This window comes from Pleurodeles waltl, chromosome 1_1 (genome assembly GCF_031143425.1).
Source record: "Pleurodeles waltl isolate 20211129_DDA chromosome 1_1, aPleWal1.hap1.20221129, whole genome shotgun sequence".
NCBI classification, from domain to species: Eukaryota; Metazoa; Chordata; class Amphibia; order Caudata; family Salamandridae; genus Pleurodeles; species Pleurodeles waltl.
In genome coordinates, this window is record NC_090436.1 from 82,939,326 (window position 1) to 82,966,349 (window position 27,024).

Genomic DNA, 27,024 nt, shown 5'->3' on the forward strand with positions numbered 1-27,024 from the left:
ATGCCGGCCTCTTCCACACCTCTAAAACCGGATCCAGCAGAGCGTCATTAAATGGCAAAAGAGGCTCCGCCGCATCTGAGGCCGGATGTAGCACCTCTGTTAGAAGGTTTTGTTTAGCCTCCACCACTGGCAAAGGCAGGTCCAAAAAACTAGCTGCCTTCCGTACCACTGCGTGAAAGGAAGCAGCCTCCTCAGTATATTCTCCTGGGGACGAAAGATCCCATTCAGGGGAAGTGTCCAGCCCACTGGCCGACTCCAGACCACGCAGCCCATCACCCGAGTCCTCTAGCTCTCCTTCCTCCAGGGCTCGTTGGTACTCCTGCTCCTCTAATACACGGAGAGCACGTCTCCTCGAATGAAGCCGTTGTTCAATACACGGAGTCGACAATGCCTCCGCCGAAGTCGAAGATCGGCGCCGATCTTCAGAAGCCACCGACGCCGCGTCCGGCGCCACAGGTAACTTCGGCGCCGACGAAAGAGCAGTCGAAGCAGATGGACCCACCGGAGTCACAGGCCGAAATCCCGACGTCGACGGGATGGAAATCCCCGGGGCCAATCCCTCTGAAGCCACCGGAGCGGCCACCGGCGCCGACACTGGCGCCGAGCCCACGTTCCCAAAAGGGAGAAAGGGCATAAAGGGTGCCGGCCGAAGAGGCGCAGGATCACCCAATGAAAAGGCCAAAGGCCCAGCCGGAGCACCCCCTGGAGCCATCTGTTGGAAGATGGCATACATCGCATTCAAGAATGCGGAACTATCGGCTCCAGGGGTGGGAAAAGCCGGATACTGGGGTGCCTGTCTCGGAGGCGACCCCGACGCCGGCCTCGACGTCTGCAACGCCGGAGAAAACACCTGAGGCTCCAATACCTCAATCACCGACGCCTGTCCAGGTGAAGTTGGAGACGCCGGAGAGGGCAACGGCGTCGAAGGATGCGGCGTAACCGTGGGACTGATCTCCCATGTCCTTCGGCGCCGATCCGAAGCCCTGGAACGAGTCTCCTTTGAATGACGCCGAGATTCTCTACGGCGCCGGGAGTCTCGATGACGCCGATGTCTTGGTGAAGAAGACTTCTTGTGATGCTTCTCCTTCGATTTCGCCATAAACAGCTTCGCCTCACGTTCCTTGAGGGCCTTTGGATTCATGTGCTGGCATGAATCACAAGTCGAGACGTCGTGGTCGGAGCTCAAACACCAAAGGCAATCGGAATGAGGATCCGTCACTGACATCTTGCCTCCACACTCACGACAAGGCTTGAATCCAGACTTTCTCTGCGACATTATTACCACAGCGAAAGACTACGCAGCAAAAATACACTGTAACCACAAAAGTAACAGTTGCTCCCTCGAAGATAACCGTTTCGAATGCACGGAAAAAAGGGAACTGACGTCGGCACGTCGTCGAGGACCTCTTATTGCCTGTATGACGTCAGACGGCGTCGCGTGGGCTAGAGTGACGTCCTCGTCGACGTGCAGAGACTAGTAAGAAGATTTCCGTCGAATGCTGGCGCCATGGGAGTATTCATTAGGTGAGGAATCCACAGGTAGTTGTATCTATCAGAAATCTGGTTTTCGTATATTTCCTTAGATGGCTGCTGAGCCCGGGACCAAAAATGCAGGTGGACCCCTTATCTATCAAAAACGACCTGCTTTTTCAAGGGGGGTATGTTCGTTTTTGGTCCTGGACCTGGTAATCATCTAGGGAAGCCTTCCAAACCCAGTCATTTCTGAAAACAAGATACCTGGGTGAGTCCAGGAAAGTGTGGTTTCAATGGATCCCCCAATGTTTTCTTACTCGGAATCCCCTGCAAACCTCAAGTTTAGCTAAAAAAAGAAATCACATTTTCCTCACATGTTTGTGGGAGGTCCTACCAACCACTGTTCCCCTTGGTCTCATGATAAAATTGATACGTCACTTGTGGGTGCCCAAAGCAGAGTCCACCTAAAAACGTAGAAAAAAACAGTGCTTATGAACATGCGTTGGAGCCCCATCAAACTCTACAAACGTGGAAACCCGCAAGATTTATACTATTAGTAAAAGAACACACACCCAGTTCTTCAAGCATCAATTAGATCTAATCCAAAAAAGGCAGTCTATTGAGGTGATAGGCACTGTGTTGAAAGGTAAGTTTCAATAAATGCCACCACAGTCATGCACATCAGTTTTACTTTGTGCATGCTTGAGGCCTGGGGAAAAGACACTGATCTCATGTTGGGTAAAAAAAGCGTTGTTTGGCTCTGAACCAAGCAGTACCAGAGTGCTTGGGTCAGGGGCATCGCTATATCGCAAAATGCATTTCTCAGGATTGTCTAGACCCTGATCATCAAGTCAACACACACTTTTCTTCAATTTGTGCTCAAGGCCTTGAGCAGCCACCTTTTCATCCTCTGACATTGAGCCTGGAGTGACTTAGGACAAATCGGCTTCCCTTGAACATCCCTTGATTTTAGTGAAAGAGTTCAAGAATGGGAATAAAGTGAGTTGTATTCCCCTTCTTCCATCCTGGTCAGCCTAATTAAACACCCTATCTTCTCTGCCAAGAGTCAGAAGCTGGACTGTCGGCCAGGAGGAGATCCAGATCCTGTGATGCACTAGGGGGCAGTGAATGAATTACAGGTGAACCCCCACTCCCCCACCACTTGGCCCAGCGAGGCCAAGATGGAACTCCTATAATGTACTGCTTCTGAAGGCAGTGTGGCCCAGAGTGCATTGAAAGCCATAGAGACCTATGGACTGCAGAAGGACCATGGGTGATGCTGCCGCCTCAACACTGACTGTGGTAGCCAGAGGGACTCAACAACACATGCAATGCTGCCATAGGTGATGGGCACAGGAGGAGGCACTTGGTGAAGGGATGCAGGCACTGTCCTTTGGGCCTGAGTGAGGTTGCTGGTGCTTTAATCAGGAGGCCATGACCGGATTACCGGTACAAATTCCACCACTCCAGACAGACAGACAGACAGTGTTGAGGACTTGTGGGTCCTGCGCTGGTGCCTTGCACTGGGACCTGTGAGTCCTGCGCTGCTGCCCTTCGCCCTGGGACCATGTTTGGCTCATTAAACTGGTGACTCCTTTGGCTCTACTAATGTGAGTACCCCCTCTGCTCCAGCAGTACTGACAAATGGGATGAGACAGCAACAGCCTGTGGATGAGGGGCCAGTAGAATGGATTTCAAGTGTCGGGGTGGATCAGTGAGTGAGATCACGTGGGGCAGAGGGTGGGCGGAATGTGACCTGGGGCAGAAGGATAGACCAAACCTAAGCTTTCAATCTGAGGCATAGTAAAAAGGGAGAGAGACACATCTACCTCATCAACCTAGCTCTAAGAAGTTATTTATTACTTGGACACGGGAACGCAGCTGTATCTCAGCTTCTCGTAGTGAATGAGGGTGTGATTTTGTTTTTTTACTTTCTTCCCACCTTAGTAAAGCCATGGCTAATGCCAGTAAAAAAAAGAGCTTGTTTGAAGATTCACTGCTTGAAGACCTCAATACAGGAACAAGAACCTAAACATAGGTTGAAGATTTGGAAAACCCCTGAAGGCAGAATAACATAAGGATCCCCAGAATTCTATGGGGTGCAGACAGAAAGGGCCTTGATGTATTTATTTAAAAACTGTTTTGCTTTATTCTTGGTGCAGAAAAACATGAAACAGTTGCACTGACAGAACACACAGGACACTCAGCCTCTTTTGGAACAATGCCCTACCGGACATCCCGACAAGAGTACAATGCTTTCCATTTAGAGAGAGTATCATGAAAGCCACAAAAAGGAAAAGTGTCAGTCTTTAAGGGACAAATAGTAGCTCTCTATCAAGAACTCTCAGCAGCAATGTAAGAAATTGGGTTTTTAGTTAAGAGGAGTGGAATTCATACATAAATAATAAACACAATTCTTGTCAGTGTGAACCACAGAAAGTCACCAAATTAAGCTGTGCTTAACCTTCTGGTAGCGTGGCACAAAAGCAGCAGCCTTAACTTAGAGGCAATGTCTAAAGTAATTTTGCAGCACAGGAATAATAATAAACACAACACAAAAAACTCCCAAACCAATTTAGAGAAATAGAGTAAATTTTAATACAGAAAATGACACCAAAACAAATTAAATCCAATCAGCAAAATCTGAGTTATGATTTCTTTTTAAAGTTTTTAGTGAAACCTAACGCCAAAAAGACAAAGTGCCAACCACGGGTGCCTGGTCACGTGAGACCAGGGCCAAGTCAGGAGTAGCACTGCTATTGCAACAGAAAGATGACGAACAGTCAGCGCTCCCTTTGCTACAGGCAATCTTGTTTACCCCTTCACATCCTCTTGCAGACTGGTGCTTATGCACTGCATCTGCTTGCAGGAGGATCTGTGCCACCTGCTCAGTGAAAGACGGTGCAGCTGCCTAAATTAGCTAATTCAACTTTAACTAATTTGTTCCCACCCAACCCGCCAGAGCAGGTGAAAGTTTGCAGCTTCTCTGGTGGTATTGCATTATCTCTACTCGGGCGCACTGTCCCTCTTACCGCCAGGCGCATCAATTTGAAGGTGCTCCCTAGCGCAAAGAGGGACAGTGCATACCCTCTTTTGTAATATGGCCCATAGTGTACACAACTTCCCACTGATGTGGACTTAAGCCTTTTTTCAGCGAAATACTGCACCTATGCAAGACTTGACCACTTCTGACCTCAAATATAGACTCCACGTATACAGAGATAGGACACCTACCACTTATAGACCATGCTGCAATCATACAGAAGTTGCAGATCGCACAGGCCACATTTGCTGACTGATGATGAAGACTGAAAGATCAGCTACTGCAAAACAAAGGTATGGTTTAGGAGGTGCAGAAATATATTGGTGTTGGACCTGGGCTTTCTGCAGGTTCATCCCCCATATGATTTGCCTTCCTCTTACTACTCTTTGCTGAATTTGTTTTTGTTGGACTTAGGACTCTGTGGACTTTACCACTGCTAAGTAGTGCTAAAGTGCTTGTACTCTTTGCTTAAAACATGGTAACAGGCTAGTTGGGTAGCAGCCAACTAAATTTACTTAAGTCCCAAGTAAAGCGGCACTGCTTGTGACCAGGGCCTGTAAATTAAATGCTACTAGTGAGAGTGCAGCAGTGATAGTGCCACCCACTTAAGAAGCCCTTTAACTATGTCTCAGGCTTGCCATTGCAGAGCCTGTGTGCAGGTTAAACTGCCATTTGGACCTGGCACAATAAACCTTTTACCAGGCCCAAACCTGCCTTTTTAGTAAATATAAGTCATTTCCAAGGGAGTCCCTGGACAGCCCCAAGGGCAGGGTGCAGTGTATTTAAAATGTTGGAATTATACTTTAAAGTTTTACATGTCCTGGTAGTGACACACTCTTAAATTAGTTTTGCACTACTGCAAAACATATCTCTACCGTTCGATAACATTGGAGTTGCCTTATTACTTTTTATAAGTGTAATTTTCAAATGGTAAGAAATATTCAGTTCGTGTTTGCTGTTTCTGGAATCCTAATTTAAAATCCTAACATGGTGGAGTTGGATTTTAAATTATAATTATGAAAATGCTACTTTTAGAAAGTTGGCATTTTCTTGCCGTTTGGTGCATGTAGCCTGTCTCTGAGTCACATGACTGCGTGTGGTTGACATTTGGGCTTTGTGTATTCCTCCTAGACAGCCACACACAATGGGAGCTTAGGTGTGACTGGGTGGGCCATTACTGGCAGAATGGGAGGGAGGAGCTGGGCACAACCCCACTTACACTTGAATAGGCTGTGACCTGTCTACACACAAACAGCTGCATACCCTCTTTAGTTAGTCTGGAGGCAGGGAAGGCATGGCATATGTGCACGTCAAAGGCATGCCACTAAAGCTTCTCCCCACTTCAAAGGCAGACATCAACTCTTCAGTACACTTCTGGACCTGTGAGTAGTCTGCCAGGAAGGAGGACTGGTGTGCTGTTACAAGGACTGCTGGACTGCTGCTCTAAAGGAACTGCTGTGCTGACCTGCCGCTTGCTGTCCTCTTGACTGGGGAAGAAGAACTGGACCTGCAGCTTCATCTTGAACCCAGGACCCCAGAGTGACTCAAAGGATCAGTCTGCTGGCCTCCTGATCTGATCTGTTGTCATTTTGGGCTTATTTATTAAATTAAGCTCTGTGTTTCTACCCTTTGTGTAATGTTTTCAAGGTTTTACTTTTTGAAGTGTCGTAAAAATAAACATTACCTCTAAGCCTTACTGCCCTGTGTTAAGCTACCAGGGAGTTAAGCACAGGTTAATTTGGAGTTTGCTTGTTCCTTACCCTGACGAGGATTGTGGCTGCTCCTTGACCAGGGCTTACACCCCAGTCAACCAACAACCCAATTTATTACAATCACCCACTACCTGGAGGATAGCTACAGGGTAGAAACAAACACCGTTTTTGATGATTGTAAGCGTTAGGAAGTGGGGACGTTCCTTCGATCCAGAGAGGTTGAACAAAGATTTATGAGAGAAGCAGGAACTCCTGAAGTTCTAACTCTTGACATGTGGTAATTGGTTCACATCGAAGAACTTTGATCCGTTTGAAAACATTCTTTTGCACATGGATCAGAATTTAAAACGCAACTTTGGCCTTTAAGTAAAGTGTGTTTATAAAAGGCAGCGATAGGTTATGTCAATAGTGATTTGCGTAGCTCTGTCTTGCCATTAATATAGCCTTACAGTGCTGTAGGGTTTGAATATGTTGTTTTCTATTATGGTTCATTCACACTCCTAAAGCGGCACCAAAGCACATTTGCGGAGGAGTAGCACAATACTCTGGAATGTCATAGATGGAGCAGTATGTGTTTGTTTTGTGGCTTACATGGGGACTTGTCATGCATCAGGACCAGAGTTATGCTCTGAAAAAGGTTTATTGCTCTTCCTCTGCATGACTTTGAAGAGAAAATGTGCGAGATAGGTTGCTTCAGCATTCGATCCTAATGGAAGCACTGAAGTGTGAGAGTGCAGTAAGGCCTATGTTTTTGCAGTGTAGTGTGCTGGTGTCTGGATATGGCAGTAACTGCTGAAACTGTCTGGAACAAGTGTGTAGCTGTATTTGCTCGTGGGTGTAGGAGAAACGTGAGAGTAGTCGCGCCAACACGTGCCACCGATAGTGGCCTGTGTATATTTAGGTTGAACCACATATAATACGGGATGTTACACCCTGAAATGCCAAGGGTATATCAGAAGTGGGTCCCTTGCTGACTGTGCCATAGGATCCAAATCTATACCTAACTGATGAGGCCTAAAAAGACCAAAACTTTTGCAAGCATTCTTCCCATCATCTTTTTTGTGATTAATGAATGGATTCAAAATATTCTGAAAATAAAACAGAGCAACATTTCTGCCATATTTGTGGGTCTGTCAAGGTTTATAAAGGTGCTATACAAATGACAAAACAATATCAGTGCCTCTCTCTTACATTCTGTTGTAATCATGCATTTTCTGACTTTTTTGTGGTGCGGTAGCACTGCTGTGAATTCATATATGAAGGGTAGAGATATGATAACTGGATTCTTCATTCCATTTGATCTATCCCTAGGCTCTTTAAGTAGCCCAGCGTGGCCCAAGTAAACGTGGGATAGTACTAGTGAGATGCTAACTGTGCTCAAGTAGTTACTGGCACCATGCAGTAACCCACCAGTATCATGCAGTTACAAGTTACCCACCACAAAATGGGGAAATGGTGTATGACCCAGATTTACCATATGGTAATCCCTTTTTCATGGGGTTTAACGGACGTTTACCATCTGCACTAAGAAAGTGGATCAGGCTGTACTAAGGCACAGTGGCGGCAGGGGGTGGGGAGGGTGAATACAGGAGTGGAGAATGTAGGCTGGCGGGGTAATTCTACCCCTGTGTGCGAGGTTTAGGCAGGGACTATGGAATGGGTCTGGGTTACAAAGTACCACCCTACAGTGATGTTAAATTCTGGATTTTCCAACCGGTAAAATTTTTTTATTTTTTTATTTTTTTTGTTCCTGCTCCCACTAAATGTGCGTGTCAGAACACCGGACCTCTTATTACTGCGCAGAATGGAATCCCGCTTTGGAATTTCATTCTGCACAGTTCCCAATCAGGGCCATGTATTTCATGGTCCCCTTGGAAGGGAACTGTGAGGCACGAGAAGAAATGAAAAAGCAAAGTTCATTCTAATCTGAAATGACCTTTGGTTGACCTCAGCGGTTGAAGTGGGTGAGCTCTAATGAAAACGACGTACCCAAACGTTTACAGTGCCCCTACTGCTTATTAACCCCTTCCCCGCCATGGACGTAATGGTTACGTCCATGGCAGCGCCCGTGTGGCGCCATGGACGTAACCATTACGTCCTGCCACCGGCCCTCGGGGGAAGCGCTAGCGCTCCCCCCGAGGGCCGCCCCCCCAGGCCAGGGCTGAAAGGGGAATCCCTTCCCCTTCCACCCCTGACACCCCCCCCCAACCCCCCCCACCTCCCCTGTGATGTCAGCGCGCACTGACAATCACAGAGCCTCCCCCATCCTGCTGGAAGCTCAGCTTCCAGCGCGATCAAAAGAGAAATGCTTTGCATTTCTCTTTCGATCACGTGGGGGAGGTCCGGAGAGGCTTCAAAGGGAAGGATATGTATTTCCTTCCCTTTGAAGTCTCTCCAAGCGTTTCAAAAGCCGGATTGCTTGCAGTCCGGCTTTTGAAATGCCCACTAGACACCAGGGATGTTTTCTTTTTTTTTTTTTAATTGGCATAAGGGAGCGACCCCTTGGGCAAGGGTCGCTCCCAGGGGGGACATTTTTTTTAAGGCCTTTTCTGCCCCCCCTGGGGGCAGATCGGCCTATTATTAGGCTGATCTGCTCCCAGGGGGGCAGAAACCTCTAGGCACCAAGGATAATTTTTTTTTTGTTTTGTTTTTTTTTTGTTTTAGGCAAGGGTCGCTCCCATAGGGGGCAAGTTATATTTAGGCCATTTCTGCCCCCTCTTGGGGGCAGATTGGCCTATTTTTATGAGGCCAATCTGCCCCCAAGGGGGGCAGAAACCACTAGACACCAGGGAGTTGTTTTTTATTTTTTTTATTTTTCACGCAAGGGGAGCGACCCCTTAGGCAAGGGTTCTTCCCCTGGGGGGGGAAAGTTATTTTAGGCCATTTCTGCCCCCCATGGGGGCAGATCAGCCTATTTTAATTGGGCCGATCTGCCCCCAAGGGGGGCAGAAACCACTAGGCACCGGGGATTTTTTTTTTGTTGTTTTACAGATGGGGAGCGACCCCTTAGGCAAGGGTCGCTCCCCTGGAGGGGCAAATTGTATTTAGGCCATTTCTGCCCGCTTTGGGGGCAGATCGGCCGATTATAGGTCAATCTGCCCCCAAGGGGGGCAGAAACCACTAGGCACCAGAGATCTTTTTTTTGTGCTGTCACGCAAGGGGAGCGACCTTGTAGGCAAGGGTCGCTCCCCGGGGGGAGGGGGGAGAGCAAATTTATTTTAGGCCATTTCTGCCCCCCCCCCGGGGGCAGATCGGCCTATTGTTATTAGGCCGATCTGCCCCCGGGGGGGGGGGGGGGAGAAACCTCTAGGCGCCAGGGCAATTTTATTTTTATTTTTTGTTTGTTTGTTTTTTTAGAGATGGGGAGCGACCCCTTAGGCAAGGGTCGCTCCCCTTGAGGGGCAAATTGTATTTAGGCCATTTCTGCCCGCTTTAGGGGCAGATTGGCAGAACCCACTAGGCACCATGGTTCTTTTTTTTGCGCCGTCACACAAGGGGAGCGACCCTGTAGTCAAGGGTCGCTCCCAGGGGGTTGGGGGGGGGGGGGCAAATTTATTTTAGGCCATTTCTGCCCCCCCCCCCCGGGCCGGCTGAGCTAGAGGCCAAAATCCACAGGTAGGCACTTTGCAAAAAACACCTCTGTTTTCTGTGAAAAAATGTGATGTGTCCACGTTGTGTTTTGGGCCCTTTCCTTTCGTGGGCGCTAGGCCCACCCACACAAGTGAGGTACCATTTTTATCGGGAGACTTGGGGGAACGCTGGGTGGAAGGACATTTGTGGCTTCTCTCAGATTCTAGAACTTTCTGTCACCGAAATGAGAGGAAAAAGTGTTTTTTTGGCCAAATTTTGAGGTTTGCAAAGGATTCTGGGTAACAGAACCTGGTCAGAGCCCCACAAGTCACCCCATCTTTGATTCCCCAAGGTCTCTAGTTTTCAAAAATGCACAGGTTTGCTAGGTTTCTCTAGGTGCCTGCTGAGCTAGAGGCCAAAATCTACAGGTAGGCACTTTGCAAAAAACACCTCTGTTTTCTTTTAAAAAATGTGATGTGTCCAACTTGCGTTTTGGGGCATTTCCTGTCGTGGGCGCTAGGCCTACCTGCACAAGTGAGGTACCATTTTTATCGGGAGACTTGGGAACTCTGGGTGGAAGGAAATTTGTGGCTCCTCTCAGATTCCAGAACTTTCTGTCACCCAAATGTGAGGAAAATGTGTTTCTTTTTTTAGCCAAATTTTGAGGTTTGCAAAGGATTCTGGGTAACAGAACCTGGTCAGAGCCCCACAAGTCACCCCATCTTGGATTCCCCTAGGTCTCTAGGTTTAAAAAATGCACAGGTTTGGTAGGTTTCCCTAGGTGCCTGCTGAGCTAGAGGCCAAAATCTACAGTTAGGCACTTTGCAAAAAACACCTCCTGTTTTCTTTAAAAAAGGGATGTGTCCATGTTGTGTTTTGGGGCATTTCCTGTTGCGGGCGCTAGGCCTACCCACACAAGTGAGGTATCATTTTTATCTGGAGACTTGGGGGAACATAGAATAGCAAAACAAGTGTTATTGCCCCTTGTCTTTCTCTAAATTTTTTCCTTCCAAATATAAGAGAGTGTGTAAAAAAAGACATCTATTTGAGAAATGCCCTGTAATTCACATGCTAGTATGGGCACCCCGGAATTCAGAGATGTGCAAATAACCACTGCTCCTCAACACCTTATCTTGTGCCCATTTTGGAAAAAAAAGGTTTTCTTGATAGCTATTTTTTACTCTTTATATTTCAGCAAATTAATTGCTGTATACCCGGTATAGAAGGAAAACCCACTGCAGGGTGCAGGTCATTTATTGGCTCTGGGCACCTAGTGTTCTTGATGAACCTACAAGCCCTGTATATCCCTGCAACCAGAAGAGTCCAGCAGACGTAACGGTATATTGCTTTCAAAAATCTGACATTGCAGGAAAAAGTTACAGAGTAAAACATAGAGAAATGTTGCAGATTTTTTCACATCAATTTCAATATTTTGTTTTTTCAGTTGTTATTTTCTGTAGGAAACCCTTGTAGGGTCTACACAAATTACCCCTTGCTGAATTCAGACTTTTGTCTACTTTTCAGAAATGTTGCGGTTTCTGGGATCCAACATTGGTTTCATGCCCATTTCTGTCACTGACTGGAAGGAGGCTGAAAGCACAAAAAATCGTAAAAATGGGGTATGTCCCAGTAAAATGCCAAAATTGTGTTGAAAAATTGGGTTTTCTGATTCAAGTCTGCCTGTTCCTGAAAGCTGAGAAGCTGGTGATTTTAGCACCGCAAACCCTTTGTTGATGCCATTTTCAGGGAAAAAACCAAAAGCCTTCTTCTGCAGCCCCTTTTTCCCATTTTGTTGAAAAAAACGAAATTCTCACTGTATTTTGTCTAATTTCTTGGCCTCCTTCTGGGGAACCCACAAAGTCTGGGTACCTCTAGAATCCCTAGGATGTTGGAAAAAAAGGACGTAAATTTGGCGTGGGTAGCTTATGTGAACAAAAAGTTATGAGGGCCTAAGCGCGAACTGCCCCAAATAGCCAAAAAAAGGCTTGGCACCTGAGGGGGAAAAGGCCTGGCAGCAAAGGGGTTAAAAAACAACTGTAGGAAAACATAATGCTGAACTTGGGTGCCTCTGACTGGAAGGGAAGGGAGGGGTCTGCTGTTCTGTGAAGCCAAGGGAGAGGCAGACAACGAAAGAAGAAAAAATCTTATCACCGGGGCGCTCGGTACCTGTGTGTAATTAATTAAACAACAAATATAAAGGGTGCTTGGGAGCCATTATATTGTGTTAATGCGTGAAATAACTAAAGTTTCATGGGGACAAAGATTTATGCTGCGAAGTAGTGTAAGAGTGAGTTCTGTAGTTTGTCCTAATAGAAACGTTTTTTTTCTTCTAAAGCTTGCAGTAGATAGTCTGATTGCTTAGTACTAAATATATACTTTTACATGTTCTGTTCACCACATTAGAGGTATAGTGTAGCCTGTGATACTTGTAACTCTGGCCCTGCTCTCCCTGTGCCTCGCTCTCTCCACCGATGGCTATGGGTCCCCGATGCCTCACTCCCTCCTCTATGCCGTACTGCCGGCTGCCCCACGCCTCCTCCCTGCCTCACTTTTCCTCCCTAGACCTGGGGCCTCCGCTGCCTAGGCCTGGTTCGGATCCCGAATTCTGGGACGGAGTCTGCAGCCCCTGCTTGGAGGGGTCCGTCCGGCGGTGCCGTGGGGCTCCCGTGTGCAGACATCAGCCATGGTAGGGCACCTCAAAGCCTCAACCAAGGGGCCCCTAGAGATGGGGTGGGCGGCGTCTCCGGCGAGGGCAGAGCTCTGTGTGGCTGGTAGCGGGAGAGGTGAACCGCGAGTGGAAAGAAAATATGAAGTTTGCGCCGCGTCAGAACGGTCCATCAGCCTGCGACGCTGCATGTGCCTGAACCTGTTTGTGTTTGAGTGTCAGAACCCCAGGTAACTGACACCAGGGCGGCGCCCACGCGAGACTGCCTCCGGTAGTGGCATCGGCTACACCGCCCACAGAGGCCGCATCCAGGACACCCGCAGGGGCGCCATTCAAGCATCACTCCCGGTGTCCACAGAGGGTATCGTCAAGACCATCCCCGAGGAGGCCTCGTCTGTCGCATCAACCGGGCACAGCATCCATAGGGGGAAACATTACAAAATAGCCACAATCACCGGCAGGCGTCGCCATCCAGCGCATCACTCAAAGCATCCAGAGCACCGAAGGGCCCACCGTCCTTAGCATCCCTCGGTGCCCTCAAAAAGCAAAACCTAGAATATTACCAGCACTCGCAGCGTCTACAGGGGCAGCTTTCCAAGTTTGCACCATTCAAGGCAGCAACTGACCTCATCCACAAGGGCGTCACCCCCAAGTGGCAGCTCCCAAGACATCCTCAGAGCCATCACTCAGCTTCTACGGTGTATAGCACCTACTGGGAGCACCATCCAAAGCCTCGCTACATCCACAGGTGGCACCTCCCAAGAAATCCTCAGAGCCATCACTCACAGCTTCTACGGTGTACAGCACCCACTGGGGGCACCTTCCAAAGCATCGTCAACAGCCAGCGCCACATCTACAAGTGGCACCTATCAAGGCATCCTTGGGGCCATCACTCACAGCTTCTACGGTGTACAACACCCACCGGGAACACCATCCAAAGCTTCTCCTGAGGGCCAAATCCACAACTGGTACCTCACAAATCATCCTCAGGGCCATCACGTGTATCTATAGAGGACAGCACCCGCAAGGTGCACCACCCAGAGCGTAAATAGGACATCGTCCGTAGTTAGCAACCCTATAGCATCCACAGAGGCTACTATCCAAAGCTTCCACAGGTAGTACCGTTGGTGGTCACATATATACAATCACCAGGTGCCCTCATCCATAGGTGGCCCACTGATCGAGGGCCTTGTGCACAACATTCTCACGGGACACCATCCACAGCGTCAGTAGGGTAGCATAGCAGGCAAACCCCAGAACATCCACAGCTAGCACCATCGAAAACCCATTTGAGCATCATCCACAGGGGCATCGCTCAGAGCATCCATATCTACAGTGGGTATCACTCGGAGGGCACAATCCTCAAGTGCATCTATTGGACGTGCACTCCACAGCATCCCCAGGTTGCACCACCTCCTCGATGGGGCAGCATTGATTGGGTGCACAACCAGGGGTGCGATTGAGCGGGGCCACCTTCTAATGCATCTATAGGTATATCATAGTGGGAAGGCATCATAAAAGGTTCTTCCTACGATCTCCGTGGGCAGCATCATCCCAAGGTTTGGGACTCCTGCAGGTATTTATATCCACACAGGACATTCTCCACTGGGAACAGCATACTTGCCCACGTGGCAGAGACAACTTGTTTGACCATTTACAGGGAGTAGGTAACATCCACAGGGCGGGGTACACCTGGCACATACTTATTTGGTCGTGGCGTTACAGGAGAATTCCAGTCTGGTTACACAGGAGCTGCCTACAGCGAATCAACCGCATACCCTCTGTTTACCACCCTGCATGGATTCTGCCGGTGCCCTGCCATGTCTTCATGCCAAGAAGAGACTGGTCAGTCACATTCGCGGGTGTCCACCTCTATCCAACTAAGCCCGTTGTCCTTGTTTAAATTTATTGACAATCGTTTTTTTTTTTTTTTTTTTCTTTTTTTTTTTATTAAAGTAGATCAAGACGAGTCTAGGGATTTCTAGTTTCCTCGAATAACATGGTGCCCACAGTAGCATCGTGGTTGTTCCAACAATATGTAATTATTTTACTGATACTGCTACACCAAATCAGCGTGAGCGTATCCGGGTGGCCTGCACCTAAACTTCCTCAGCCATTCTGTTGAGCTTGTCTAGTAAATACAAAGAGGCCACAGAGACCTCACAGTCAAAATAATTTTGCATTACTACGATGCATTTTAGATGTTGTTCTCAGACCCAAACAAAGTATGAAGATGTAAACTGCACCACATCCTTACAGGAGGTGAAACGTACATTTTACTTTTGATATTCCAAAATGAAAATGTCTAGCACAGAGCTGTAGGGGATTTCTGTTGTTTTTATTCCAGTGGATGTCTGGTCTATTGTTTTTGGTTTCCGGTTAAATACTTTAGTTCTGCAGTGGGTTTCTGAAAGTTCTAGTGGTGCTGATGGTGGAGATAACGGCGGCTCAAGCCATGATGGGCCTGCTTCGGGGCTCTCAAACATTAATTCTTGTAGCCGAGTTTCACCCATCAACCTTCATTTGGGTCCGAGGCAGATTCCCACCAAATCACACTAAGTATTGTACTTAATTGCAAATTAGACTAGGGCAATGCCTTGGTGGGATTCTATAATACTAGTAGCCAGGCCACATTTTTAACACCATCATCGGCATTGTCCATGCCAATAGGTCTGGCTTTAAAGGAATGTTGTATGGTAATGTGAATAATTACAAGTCAATTTCATGGGAATAGATATGTATTTGTGTGGGATCAAAGAACTGTAGAATACTATTGGTGTAGGCTAAAATGTCAAGTGACATTTGCACTGTTGTACCACACCTAAACATCCACGTAGGTTAATGACTGCCATCTTGCTATCTTTGGTACTGCCAGAGAAAAACACCATAAATTGTTTAGTTGTCTAAGACACTTTAACAACATCACCATGTCGTGTGTATCCCCAAAAGTTCAGTCTCAGGCTTCTGAATAAATAAACGAAATGTTCACATCTGTGAGGATGGCAACCACTTTTTCGTGGAAGCACTCAATGTCGTACCAATTAAAACATGTACTCCTGGCTCGAACATAAGGTGGGAGCCAAAATCCCCTTCCAGTGATGTTCACACAGTTGTTTGTGCTATCAAGTCAGACCATAAAAATGTGGTTGCGCATCTGTACTTTGGGCTTTGTGGAACTAGCTACCTATGAGAGAAGGCTCAATATTAAGATTGTGCCCGTGGTTTAGAAGTGCATTCAGTAAACCATCTGTGGTGTTAAATCAGAAAAAATGGTCTAGCAATGTATTTTGAGTCTGCAGATTTCCTGATTCTCAGAGTATACTGAAAAACAGTAACCACAGTATCTGAAATAGTTTTGGAAAGGACACCGTCGCACAGTGTGGATGAGGAATTTGTTATTTTTACATTTTTGGCCAATTGCATCTTGCTTCCACGGCCACTGATTGCGGTGCATGATATGTTTTAGTCCTTTTTGTGCATGGTCCAACATGAATCCATAAATATATCTAAACCACACCACGCCTGATCCTAGGCTTCTTTATGTAGGATCGTAAGCCAAACCAACCAAAATGGTGCAGCCCCATTACGGGGACTGTACCAGGCATGCTATTACCACGCATGCATAACAACTAGAGCGCTTACAACTGTTCTTATTACATTGACAACAGGAGTCACAGCGCCGGTTAGAACATTACAGTGCAGGTAAGTGTGTGTGTTTGTGTGTATGTATATATACACCTAAATTCTCTGGAAAAAAAAACAAAAGTTACAGGAACGTTATAGATGCATTCATGTTTAACCCCACAAAACCATAGAAATTCAGCAGTTACCTATATGTTTAAAATATGTTGTTTCTTAGAAACAGTTATTTAACGTAAACACATGTAACTTAAACTGAAGTAGTTAATAATTGAATAAATATTGAATTCCATTTATATTAATTTAAATACATAGATTTTTTTAAAGATACATGTTCTAAAATTAAATATTAAAAGTCAGACAGTATTTTCAGCAGAACTATTTATTGTATTAACATTGATTAAGTTACAAATGAAACTAATTTAAGGTAAAGTTAAGTAATTACTATGTGTTTTAGGATTGAGTTGGCTGGATTTAATATTTTTCATAGTGACTAGGGAATTATTAAATGTATGTATACATATTTATTAATAGAGACCAGATATGTAAACATTTTGAATTTTATACTCTAAAATTTAATTATTTGACAATATAGTCTTGTCTATATAAATACATTAAAAAAGTGGTGTGGGGGGGCTTAACCCTACCCCATTAAAAGAGGGGGTGTCTCCCATGTAAGCAAGAATAAAAAATATTTAAATCTAAAAAAGTCACTTTAATTCTTAAAAAAAAAAAAAAAAAGCTTTTATTGCTTTTTTGAAAGAACATAGTACATAGCTTAATGAGTGCTGTAGGAGTAACACTGTGTCCAATCAACATGCACAATCCCAAAGAAAAGGTGTTAGGCAGAGAGCATAAAGCCAGCAAAAAGGTTATGAATTGGACACAACTACAGATGAGTTAGGCATGTCATGGGTCAGTAAGTATGAGTGGAGAGGGTCCCAGATGTACTTAGGTCTAGACTTAGGGGGAAGAAGTGAGGCGTAGAGTTCACTCATGGTGTCACAATAAATGAGGTTGCATAGCTAGTCTTTAGTTGTAGGTCTACTACTGCCACCCCATATCATGGCAATGGGCCAGTTAGTAGAAGCTCCATACCTGGAAACTGTCTGAGTTGTGGTACGGGAAGTTGAACATATCCTAGGAGTGCGAGGAAGGGGTCGGGAGCCACAGCGTGGTCTAACATGTCGGAAAGAAGTGAAAATATGGCTCGCCAATAGTTCTGTATAACAGTGCAGGTCCAAGTGAGATGAGCAGAGTCGGCGTTGTCTGCTGTACATTTAGGGCATTTATGTGAACTTTAGGGATCAAATTTAGCAAGGGCCTGTGGAGTGGCATATGCTCAGTCAAGAAACTTATAGTGCAAGAGTTTGTGCTGACTATTGGTTGAAACCAGCTTGGGTTGAAGGCTACAGAAGTTCCGACTTTGTACAGAATGGGGGAGTTTAAATCCCGCTCCCAGGCCACTCCTGATGTAATTTTGCACTTAAGGCCGCAGCTCAATACTGGAGTGGTAAAGACGAGAGACCAGCCTAGTGCTTTCAACTGCCGAGATAATCGTAGTAAGGAGGGAGAAGTCAGGAGGTTCCTCCAGAAAGGTGGGTAATGTCCCCCGTAGGGTACTGTGCAGTCAAAGACTGACAAAGAGGTCCATTGTGGATTTTGTGCTGTCAACCTCAAACAGTGAGAGGAGTTCTAGTTTATAGAGGTCTCCCACTGTACGGATCTGATGTGTGGATAGTGTGCGTTGCACTAATGTTTGCCGTGTCATTGGGAGCCATGGGTTGTTGTGAAAAGGGATGTCTGGTGAATAGAGGATGCTAAATCCCAACTAGTGTCAGAGCTTAGACCAGGCCCAGCATGTCATGGAGAGGGTGTGAATGTCGCGGGGTTCTTGGGGCAATCCCCTCTGGAGAACAACAGTGGTCCACTTGATGTCGTTCTGGTTTGAGGTGCAGGAGTCTGGCATTTGGGTGGTACCAGTAGTAGGAAAAGTTGCATTGTGCCACCATATAAGAGGTAGAGGTCTGGTACTTCAAAGCTGCCTTGGAGTAGGGGAGGGTACGCTTTTCCCATTTGATTCTGGGGCGGCGACCAGCCCATATCAAGCGTGTCAGGAGGGTTCGCAGTGCAGAGAAAAAATAAATGTTCAGCCGAATTGCAATGATGAGGAACAGGTAAAGAAATCTGGGAAGCACCAGCATTTGTCATTTCAATACTTTTATAAACCAAACCTATTGATTAGAAATGGGAGGCCGTTAAAAGCATATGTTGGACTACGGGCCTAGAATTGTTATAAGGAAAGCAGTATTTGTGGAGTAGTCAGGCTCGAGGTCGTGTTCACGAGTGACATCATAGAAACACCATGATCTGGTCAGCAGGGATCGGGCAGTCACAAGGAAGTCAAAGGGTCCTTTTTCACCGTCTGTGACCATTTAAATAACAGCTTCCAGAAAGACCTATGCCGCAATAAACTCACGACTGAGTCAATAGATTCCTGCCTTTTGCACTGCTTTGTTCCCGTCAGAATGCTTTTGTTATGGCAAGTTAAGGGGGGGGGGGGTCGGTGTGTGTGTGTGTGTGTGTGTGTGTGTGTGTGTGTGTGTGTGTGAGCATGTATATAAATATATCTTAGGTTTGAAACAAACCACGTGAAGGGCAGTGCTAAATTATTATTCCAAGGTGGGTGGTAACAATACAAAAACGCTTTACTGCAGTTTTTGATCTTAACAAAACAGTCCTACTTCGCTGTTTGTGTTATTTGTAGCCAAACTGTTTTGATGGGACAATGTTCTGTATGGTCTAGTTCCATGCTTTATCTCCTTACTGCGGTCATATGATTATATGTTCAAATAAATATTTTTCCTTTGCAGCACCTTGATTTTCTCTATTTACGTTGTGTATCTGCAAAACCTATGAGCACAAAAAAACAATCTATTTATTTACCTACCGGAGTTTAGTTTAATGAAACCTAAAAGAGAGCTGAGGTGTTAGTTCAACCCTGCTACACGGTTTGAGAAAATGTTTGTTCACCATGGAAAGGGTTTAGTATTTTTGTAATAAAAAAATAAGTGTTTGGTGCCGGTATGGCAGCTAAAAAAATATCTATCAACTTTTTGCCAGCTATTGCGGATTTAGTCTGAGCAGTCGTCAGTTTTAGGGCTTAAGCCACAGCAATGGTCCGCTATTATGGCTTTAGCCACAGCAGTGGTCCGCTATTATGGCTTTAGCCACAGCAGTGGTCCGCTATTATGGCTTTAGCCACAGCAGTGGTCCGCTATTAGGGCTTTAGCCACAGCAGTGGTCAGCTATTAGGGCTTTAGCCACAGCACTGGTCAGCTATTAGGGCTTTAGCCACCGCAGTGGTCATCTGTCATGGAGTTATCCCCACTACTAGTTTACAGTTACTGCTGTAGTTCTACCGCTGGTCATTGTCGAGGATTTAGTTCCGCCGTGTCTCCTTTTTAACCTCCTTTTCCTTTGCTGCCACTCTTTCCCACCTCCCTTCTTCATTTGTAATGCTTCTTCTCCTAACATTTTTCCCCATCTCATGTCCTTCCCCTCCACCCCGCCTCTTCTTCTCCCAGCCCTTCTCATCCTCCACTGCATTCCTGTCCTGTCAGCCAGATGCCTAAGATTACTACATTATTACTTAATATGTCCTAGCAATCTGACAGCCAAACAGATTGAGTGTTTTGGGGTAGCTTTTTCTAGTCACAAGTTTTCTACCGTGTTCCCTCCTTTCCTCTTCTAGTCCCAGCTCTTTGAGTCAGCCTCGGTGCAGACTGGCAGCCAACATATGGCAGTATGTTGTATACTTTGTCCTCTTGTGTTCTTGTGTATAGGGTTGGATGGAGTCTGTCCATGCCATCTGATGTATGATGGCCATGTCAGTGAAGGAGCCTTCTAAATGATCACCTGGCTATGCATCCAATAACATGTCACTTAAACATGATATCGTAATCTGTTTTGCAGCATGGCTGGGATCATACCAACTACAAGAGGAAAAGACTCCCTCCAGTGAAGAAGTCGTTGGTGTACTACCTGAAGAGCAGAGAAGTAAAGGTTCAGACTGATTCCGGCTACCACCGAGTATTGTGTGGTTATGCAGCTCAAAAGCTTCCAAGCCTCCTGCAGGAGAAGGAGTTCCAGCTTGGGACCCTGAATAAAGTGTTCGCATCCCAGTGGCTAAACCACCGACAAGTGGTTTGTGGAACAAAGTGCAATACAGTAAGTGTGTTTGTTTCTCTCTTTTTTTCTGGGTGAACTTCCGTGTGATAGAGGTTGCATATTGCTTTAGGGTGACTGTAAGAAAACTTAAGATTTTTCAGCGAATGGGACATTTGAAAAATCTCTGTATGTACTGATAAGTTGCCTGTAAGTTTATTTATTAATAGGAAATATACTGCTGTTATATGTTTAGCTTAAGCCACCCACCCCCTTTAGTATTGCAAGGTATTGTCAAAATAACTTGTATATGTGGTCTTGGTCCCTCCCTGAGCTCAGTTCGTGTGTCCCCCCAAAGCAAAACTGAGGGTCGTTTTTATGGGCTCCTCTTTAGGTTCTGTACTCAAAACCCTTGATTACAGACCTTGGTTAACTTTGGAATCTACTAGCGTTAAGAAAGGAAAGGGGACTTTGGGTGTACATGGGTACAAGCTCCTCCTCGTTAGGCTCCTTCCTGTGTGGCACATGTATCCCCTCCACATCCCCCGCACTTTACATGACACATTCATTTCAGAGTACCAAACCATCTGGCTAGAAGGGGAAACATTTGAAGAGACGCGCGAGTGGGTAGATATTTGGGCCATGGCCTACGAGCTTTGGGTATCGGGAAAGATGTCCGCATGTAGAACGGATGCATGGATTTGGAGAACGTCAGTACGGTGGGGAACACGGCCTGTTTTTTAAATTTTTGTTGTTGTTGATAATATTAACATAAATGTGTCAGTTCTTTATGTAACCTGGAAAAAAACCTTTGAGACAGTACTTTGACTTGTAGTTTGAGAATTGTAACGAGCGCCAACAATAAAAAAATTATGCTTCATGGAAGTGTTTCTCTGGGGGAAACAAATCTGTTAGACGGCATTCTGGTTTCAGTGTCTCGAGTTTCCCACCTAGTTTGTAATTCATTTTTACACTAATACCTACACAAGATATCATAATTAACTATTTCCGCAGATAAAAATACGTTTTGTTTAGTACCTGGGCAGTTGATCGAGAAGTATCAGATTAGCTAAAATGGGAAGTTATTTGGGACGAAACCCAAGAGCGGCAAGAAACTGAACCATCGCTTGTTTCTTAAATAGGTTATCCACACACCATCAAGGACTGCACCTTGCTACGTGACCTTCAGTGTGTGATTTATTAGTGAATGGTGTGGGTACCAAAATGTGAAGAGATTACAAGTCCTGGGATGTGTAGGGGGGAGGTACAATGGCAGTTTTGTTGCATTTAATTATGATTTAGGAAAAGGCTTGTATTCTCGCAGCAGCCAACTACACTTACACTTTCCATTGTGTTGTTAATAGCTTGAATATATCTTTGCAAAAATAACCTTGAGTGCAGAGTTGCACACCATATGGCATCGTGACTTTGACTGGTAATAAACCACATTCCAAAATGTTAACAATTGTAATTTGCACAACTAAAAAAAATATAAATGCCTAAATTATTTTTGCTGTAGTAGAGCAAGTATCAGAACTGTATTAGTAGTTTTGCAGGATGATTTTGTTATGCTTACTCTTTTGCTTCCTCTAGCAGTTGACCCCAGAATCGTTTGCGGACAGGGTGCACCCCACCTGCCAACCTCAAATCCTTAACCCCACCCACCAAATGACCTATGTGAGGTCAATGGGATGCTTCAAATCTGTCAGATTCTGGTGTGTATTAGCACTCCACACTGCAGTGCGGTTCATTGTACTTGTGTACAGTGTTTTTAATAAAGCCCATATCCTCAGCCACCACAGGGTGCCACGCTGTACTGGCAGTATATAACATGTTGGTGAATACATAGGGAAGCATCATTGGGCGTCATGTGAAAGGTCGGGATTATTGGGTCATTTGGACTCAAAATGAAATTCAGCTTCATAGTTCTTGACAATGATCATGCTGACCTACTCCAAACAGTTGTTAATGGTGAGATGGATTGCAGCAGTCACTATGCATAGATGATGGGAACAGTTCATTGTGGACTGAAAGGAGGTGGAGTACAGGAAAGGAAGATGCACAAGATGTCCAGTGAGCACTGCAGAGATGAGACATACCGATTCCTTGTCAGGCACACCTGAACTATTGCCAGTTTAGGGGCTTGGAGGGGGGGGTGATATTTCCATCTGATGGTTTCTCAAATAAAGACCCTCAAAAAGCTATGCTCTCCATTTTCAACCGGAACCCTTCTGGTGCATCTTCCCAGGCCTTCATGGGCCTACCCTGGTTGAAATATTCAGTACTAATGACAGCAGCTTCAACCCCGGCTTTAGATTTGAAGTCTTCACCAATTACTGTAGCCTTGGTATCTTTATTGGAGCCTATTGTGGCCTTTTGAACGCCGCTAGATGTTTCTAAGCCATGAGATCTGCTTTTGGCTGAATAGAAATTGATACCAACTCCAGCGATTGACCTGCTATTTATTGAGCCTTGCTCAAACACACTCTGCTCAGTATTAGCACAAATCTGAGTATCACGAAACATCGAAAGGTGCTTAGCGAGAGACCCTGCAGCTGGGGCATAACTGGTTTTGGTCAAAGTGATAAACTGCACTCTGACAACCCACCTTTGGGGGATAACAATGGATTGTGATGCATACAGGCTTGTACCAGTCCTTTCAAACTGATTCCAGTCTTTTGGCAAATTTCTAGAATGCCAGTGATCTTGACAGATACCCTGAGATAGAGTTTTCACCTATATCATGAGTATGAAAGTAGTATTATTGCTCCACTGTGCTGAAGAAATTCCAGTATACACAGACAAACCCCAGTCACTTGGTTTGCCGACATACTGGCTGCCGCTAAGCTGGTCTTGGAGCCATCAGGCCCTTCAGTGAGGCACTGATACCTTTCACAGTTGAAGCATGGGGAAATCGCGTTCTACTCCGTCTGTGGCAGTCCTCTAGTGCTGGCAGTTTGCATATTCTCACATACCGATTACCAGAGAGTACAGACAGTTTCTTCTCTTTGTTGTAGAGGAACAGTACTATGAGTTTGCTCTATTCCCCTTTTGCTTCTGATCTTCACTGCATGTTTTCACGTTATTAGCTGCGGAGGCCATCTTTAAATGTACCTAAACAGCTGCCTACAGAAAATGATCTCCCCACAGCGTACTTTGTAGCAACTCAGCAGTACAGATCTTGAAGTCCTACTAAATATACAGAAATTATACCCAGTCCCACACATGCAACACACGTAATGAAGGCAATACTCAACACAGTTGTTGAAAGCCTTTACTCCTGCTGAGAGGCGTAACCAGAGATCTCAGTTGGTTTCTCAGTTCAAAAACCAAAACTTATAGCAGACGGTATTGCGCTTATTCGGTCTGGTAACATTTTGTATTTGTTTGGCACCTTATGGATGCCTTTATATAGAATACTTCAGCAAAGAGTAAGGTAATAGGTTGAGCCAGTTGTCTGGACTCCTGTAAAACCAAATAAATTTTTTTAAATGAAAAAACATAGCATCGGGGGTATGAGAGTGGACACGAATAGAGGCTTGTCTGCATTATTCTTATGAAATTTTCAAACGTAATGTATCTGGTGCAAAACATGGGAAAATTAGTTTATGTTTGTTGTAAGTAAGACAGTTGGTTTATCTACAGACCGTTTCTCATCCTGGCTGATAATTAATGACCATATTTGAGTTACCACCCCTCGTAAGTTCGTATGTCACCCATTTCGTCTTTCTAAGAATAGATTATTGTAATGTTGGAGACCAGTTACTGATAGTTGTTCTTTTTCATTACAAAGAAAACTAATTTAGCGTAGCACATATTGCTATGTGTGACATTTTCATAATTTCATTGTAATTATGAGTGACATTTCAACAACTATTAGTGACACTTTCTTGCAAGCAAAATCAATCAATGAAGACGAGATGACAATGATATATCGAGAATCCTATACCTCCCATTGTACACCAGTGCCACCTTGTGGCCTTTGATAAACACTACTCTGAGCTTACCTAGCGCAGTGAGAAACTGGAACAGGAAGGTTTTACCGCACTTCAGGACTTGCATGACAATATTACGCATTGCAGTAATGCGGGAAAATGACCAGAAATGCATTGTACTAACACAAGATGGGTGACACTTGTCAGGACTGGTTTAGGCACTGGCATTTACTTGAACAAGTCAACCTGCCTGCTTTTAAATTTAAATCCAAAGTAAAACAGCGCTGTTAATAGGAACACCACATCACACATTCTAGTGTGATGTGGTGTTCACCAATGCCCACAAAAACACTGAGACTGGGTGGGGCAGAGCCTCCTCCTAGGGCCTAAGGAGTGGTGAGACCCAGCCCAGCGGAGAGGAACTTTGAGGCCCCCCAAATATCTCTTAAAATAACGACAACCCCTCCTCGCCCTCCCCAAATTGAATCCTTTCCCTGTACACACTACACTGCCAGCCGTCTCCAGGCTATGCTTTGCAAATCTTGACTGATCTCTATGCTGGGAAGGAGCCCACCTACCTTGTATTCCACCACCTCATAGTGCCAACGTCATTCAACAAGTGCTCCCATGAATGGTCCAGAACCGGTTTGTCCTCTACAGGAATGCCTCCTTGAATATCTGATGATTCTACAGAGTCACAGAGGCCACTCAGAGCAGATGGCCCCGGGCTACAGGACTGATGTTGGATTTGCATAAAGCTTTCAACACCCTTAGCTGGGATTACATGTTTTGTTGAGTACTGTCGAAATGGAGCTTCAGTGCACTAACTGTCAGGCTAATCGTTCTACTTTGTAAGAGCCCTACAGTTTAGGTGTGCTAAGGGCGACAAGCCACATCAGTTAGTAGAGGCGCTAGGCAGGGTTGCCCTCTTTTCCCCTATTCTATCCAGGCTGGCGATGGTACAGTTGGCAGCCTATGCTAGACTGTGGGGCAGAGAGTAGGCCATACCTTGTGTGTATTTTTTTTTTAATTTATTTTTATTGGCATGTATCAGAGACGTGTGTTAATGTTTTCCGTTCCCTGTCTAAATTCAATATAGCTTGCATTTCCATCAAGAAACCTTGTTATAACATTGAGCCCGCAAGAACGTCTGTTTATATGTGTATGCTATGTTTTAAAAAAACTTAAAGCTGCTGTCTCGGGGTCTGGCGTCCTTGCGGTGTATATGTATGTGAGTGGCGGGAGGTTCCTCTGGGGCTATTACCCCCTCCCCCTTGGGGTTATGAATGAGGAGGGGTGGCAGATGTCGCTCCCCCAACCCACCAGCGGGCGATTCCCCAGCATTTGGAGAGGGAGAGGTTGGTGTTTAAGTGCATCCTCCCATGGTGGAGACCTATCTGCAGTTGAACCAGTTGTTCCGCACTTCGAGGTCACTGGCAGGCTGCTCCAAGGGCTCAGACCAGACCAGGCCTGGCGTCTCAGGCCCCCCCATCCTTCTATATGTGCCCAGCTTGGCTCGTGGAGGTCGAGGGTGTTTCCACTCTTCCACCACTTCTCACAACAAATCTGCTATCCGCTTCCTGGTCACTACCTCGGCCTTTTCTTTTTGCAGTGCTCTCTCCTCCGCTGAAGCTCACAAGGTGACATCCCTTATGCACGTCTCAATGCTAGGCCGCAAATTAGACTTCCATACCATTGCCATGCACCTTTTGGCTAGGATCAATGCTAGATCAAGGTTGGGATTGAGTTGTGGAAAGGTCCCCAGTAAACACACCTTGAAAGTGTTATCTAGGATTCTGTTCAGGGTCCTGTTAAGTCTCGGCAGGACTGTCCCCCAGTACTTCTGAAGTTGGGTGCCTTCCCAATGCCATATGCACAGTATAGCTCGAAGTCTGTGACTCCCAGACAGTCCTGAAGTGGTGGGCAGCAGAGAATGTTGAGCACGACCCTGTGGAGACCTCTGCCCCAGATTAGTTCCTGGAGTAGGAAGCCCAGTCGCCTAAACCAGGCAGCCGGTATCCTCACTCTGGGTCGCAAAATGGTAGAGCCGTTGTAGGAGCATGACCATCTTGGACAGTGCGATGCGCACCATGAGAGGCAGTCTAAGCCATCTCCAGAAGGGAACAGCTCTTGAGGGAGTGCATCACCACTCCTAGTTTTCCTTCCGCGAGTAGTCATCTCATGGAAGATCTGGATGCATGTCTTAGTCTGGTTAACCTGGAGGCCTGAGTGGGTCCCACAAACCATTCTGAAATCACAACATGGCACACTTGCTGTGTGCCATGCGCTTGTATGCTGCATGTACTATAGGTAAGTCACCCCTACATCAGGCCTTAGAGCCCTAAGGCAGGGTGCACTATATTACATGTGAGGGCATATCTGCATGAGCAGATGTGTCCCTTTAATGCCTTGTCCCATTGCTGGGCGTTGCAAGTGATCAGGAAGCCATCTTAAGGACATGTACTAGGCACTGGTCAGTACGAATCACCCAGCTACATGATGGCTTCACTCAAAATAGTGGTGTTTGGTATTAAACATCTCATCCTAATCCATATTGATGCCTGTATCGGATTTATGAAGACCCGCAACCAGAGGGCACCGTAGAGGTGCTTCAAAGTCTCTGCCACCTTTAAAATGCGACCTTGGTTTCCCCTCAGACCTGGGCAATGCCACTCCTTGGCCTGATGCCCATTTGGAATTGTAGCAGGTGGGAAATGAGATATTCAGAAGGGTGTTAAACTTAGAGGCGAGGCAGAATCCCAAGGTGGGCCACCGGAAGTGGGCAGTCGAGGTGAGGTTTCACCATCTTGGCTTGAGTGA

At 45.9% G+C, this 27,024-nt stretch overlaps 1 protein-coding gene across 1 annotated transcript in view; it reads left to right on the plus strand.

Moving 5' to 3' along the window:
- The window catches only part of DCAF12 (DDB1 and CUL4 associated factor 12), a 150,652-nt gene that overhangs the window by 26,311 nt on the left and 97,317 nt on the right, over positions 1-27,024 (plus strand). The window contains exon 2 of the mRNA XM_069216673.1: positions 20,078-20,332. Within this exon, the coding sequence (XP_069072774.1) occupies positions 20,078-20,332 (255 nt within the window). The remainder of the gene's footprint in view (positions 1-20,077; positions 20,333-27,024) is intronic.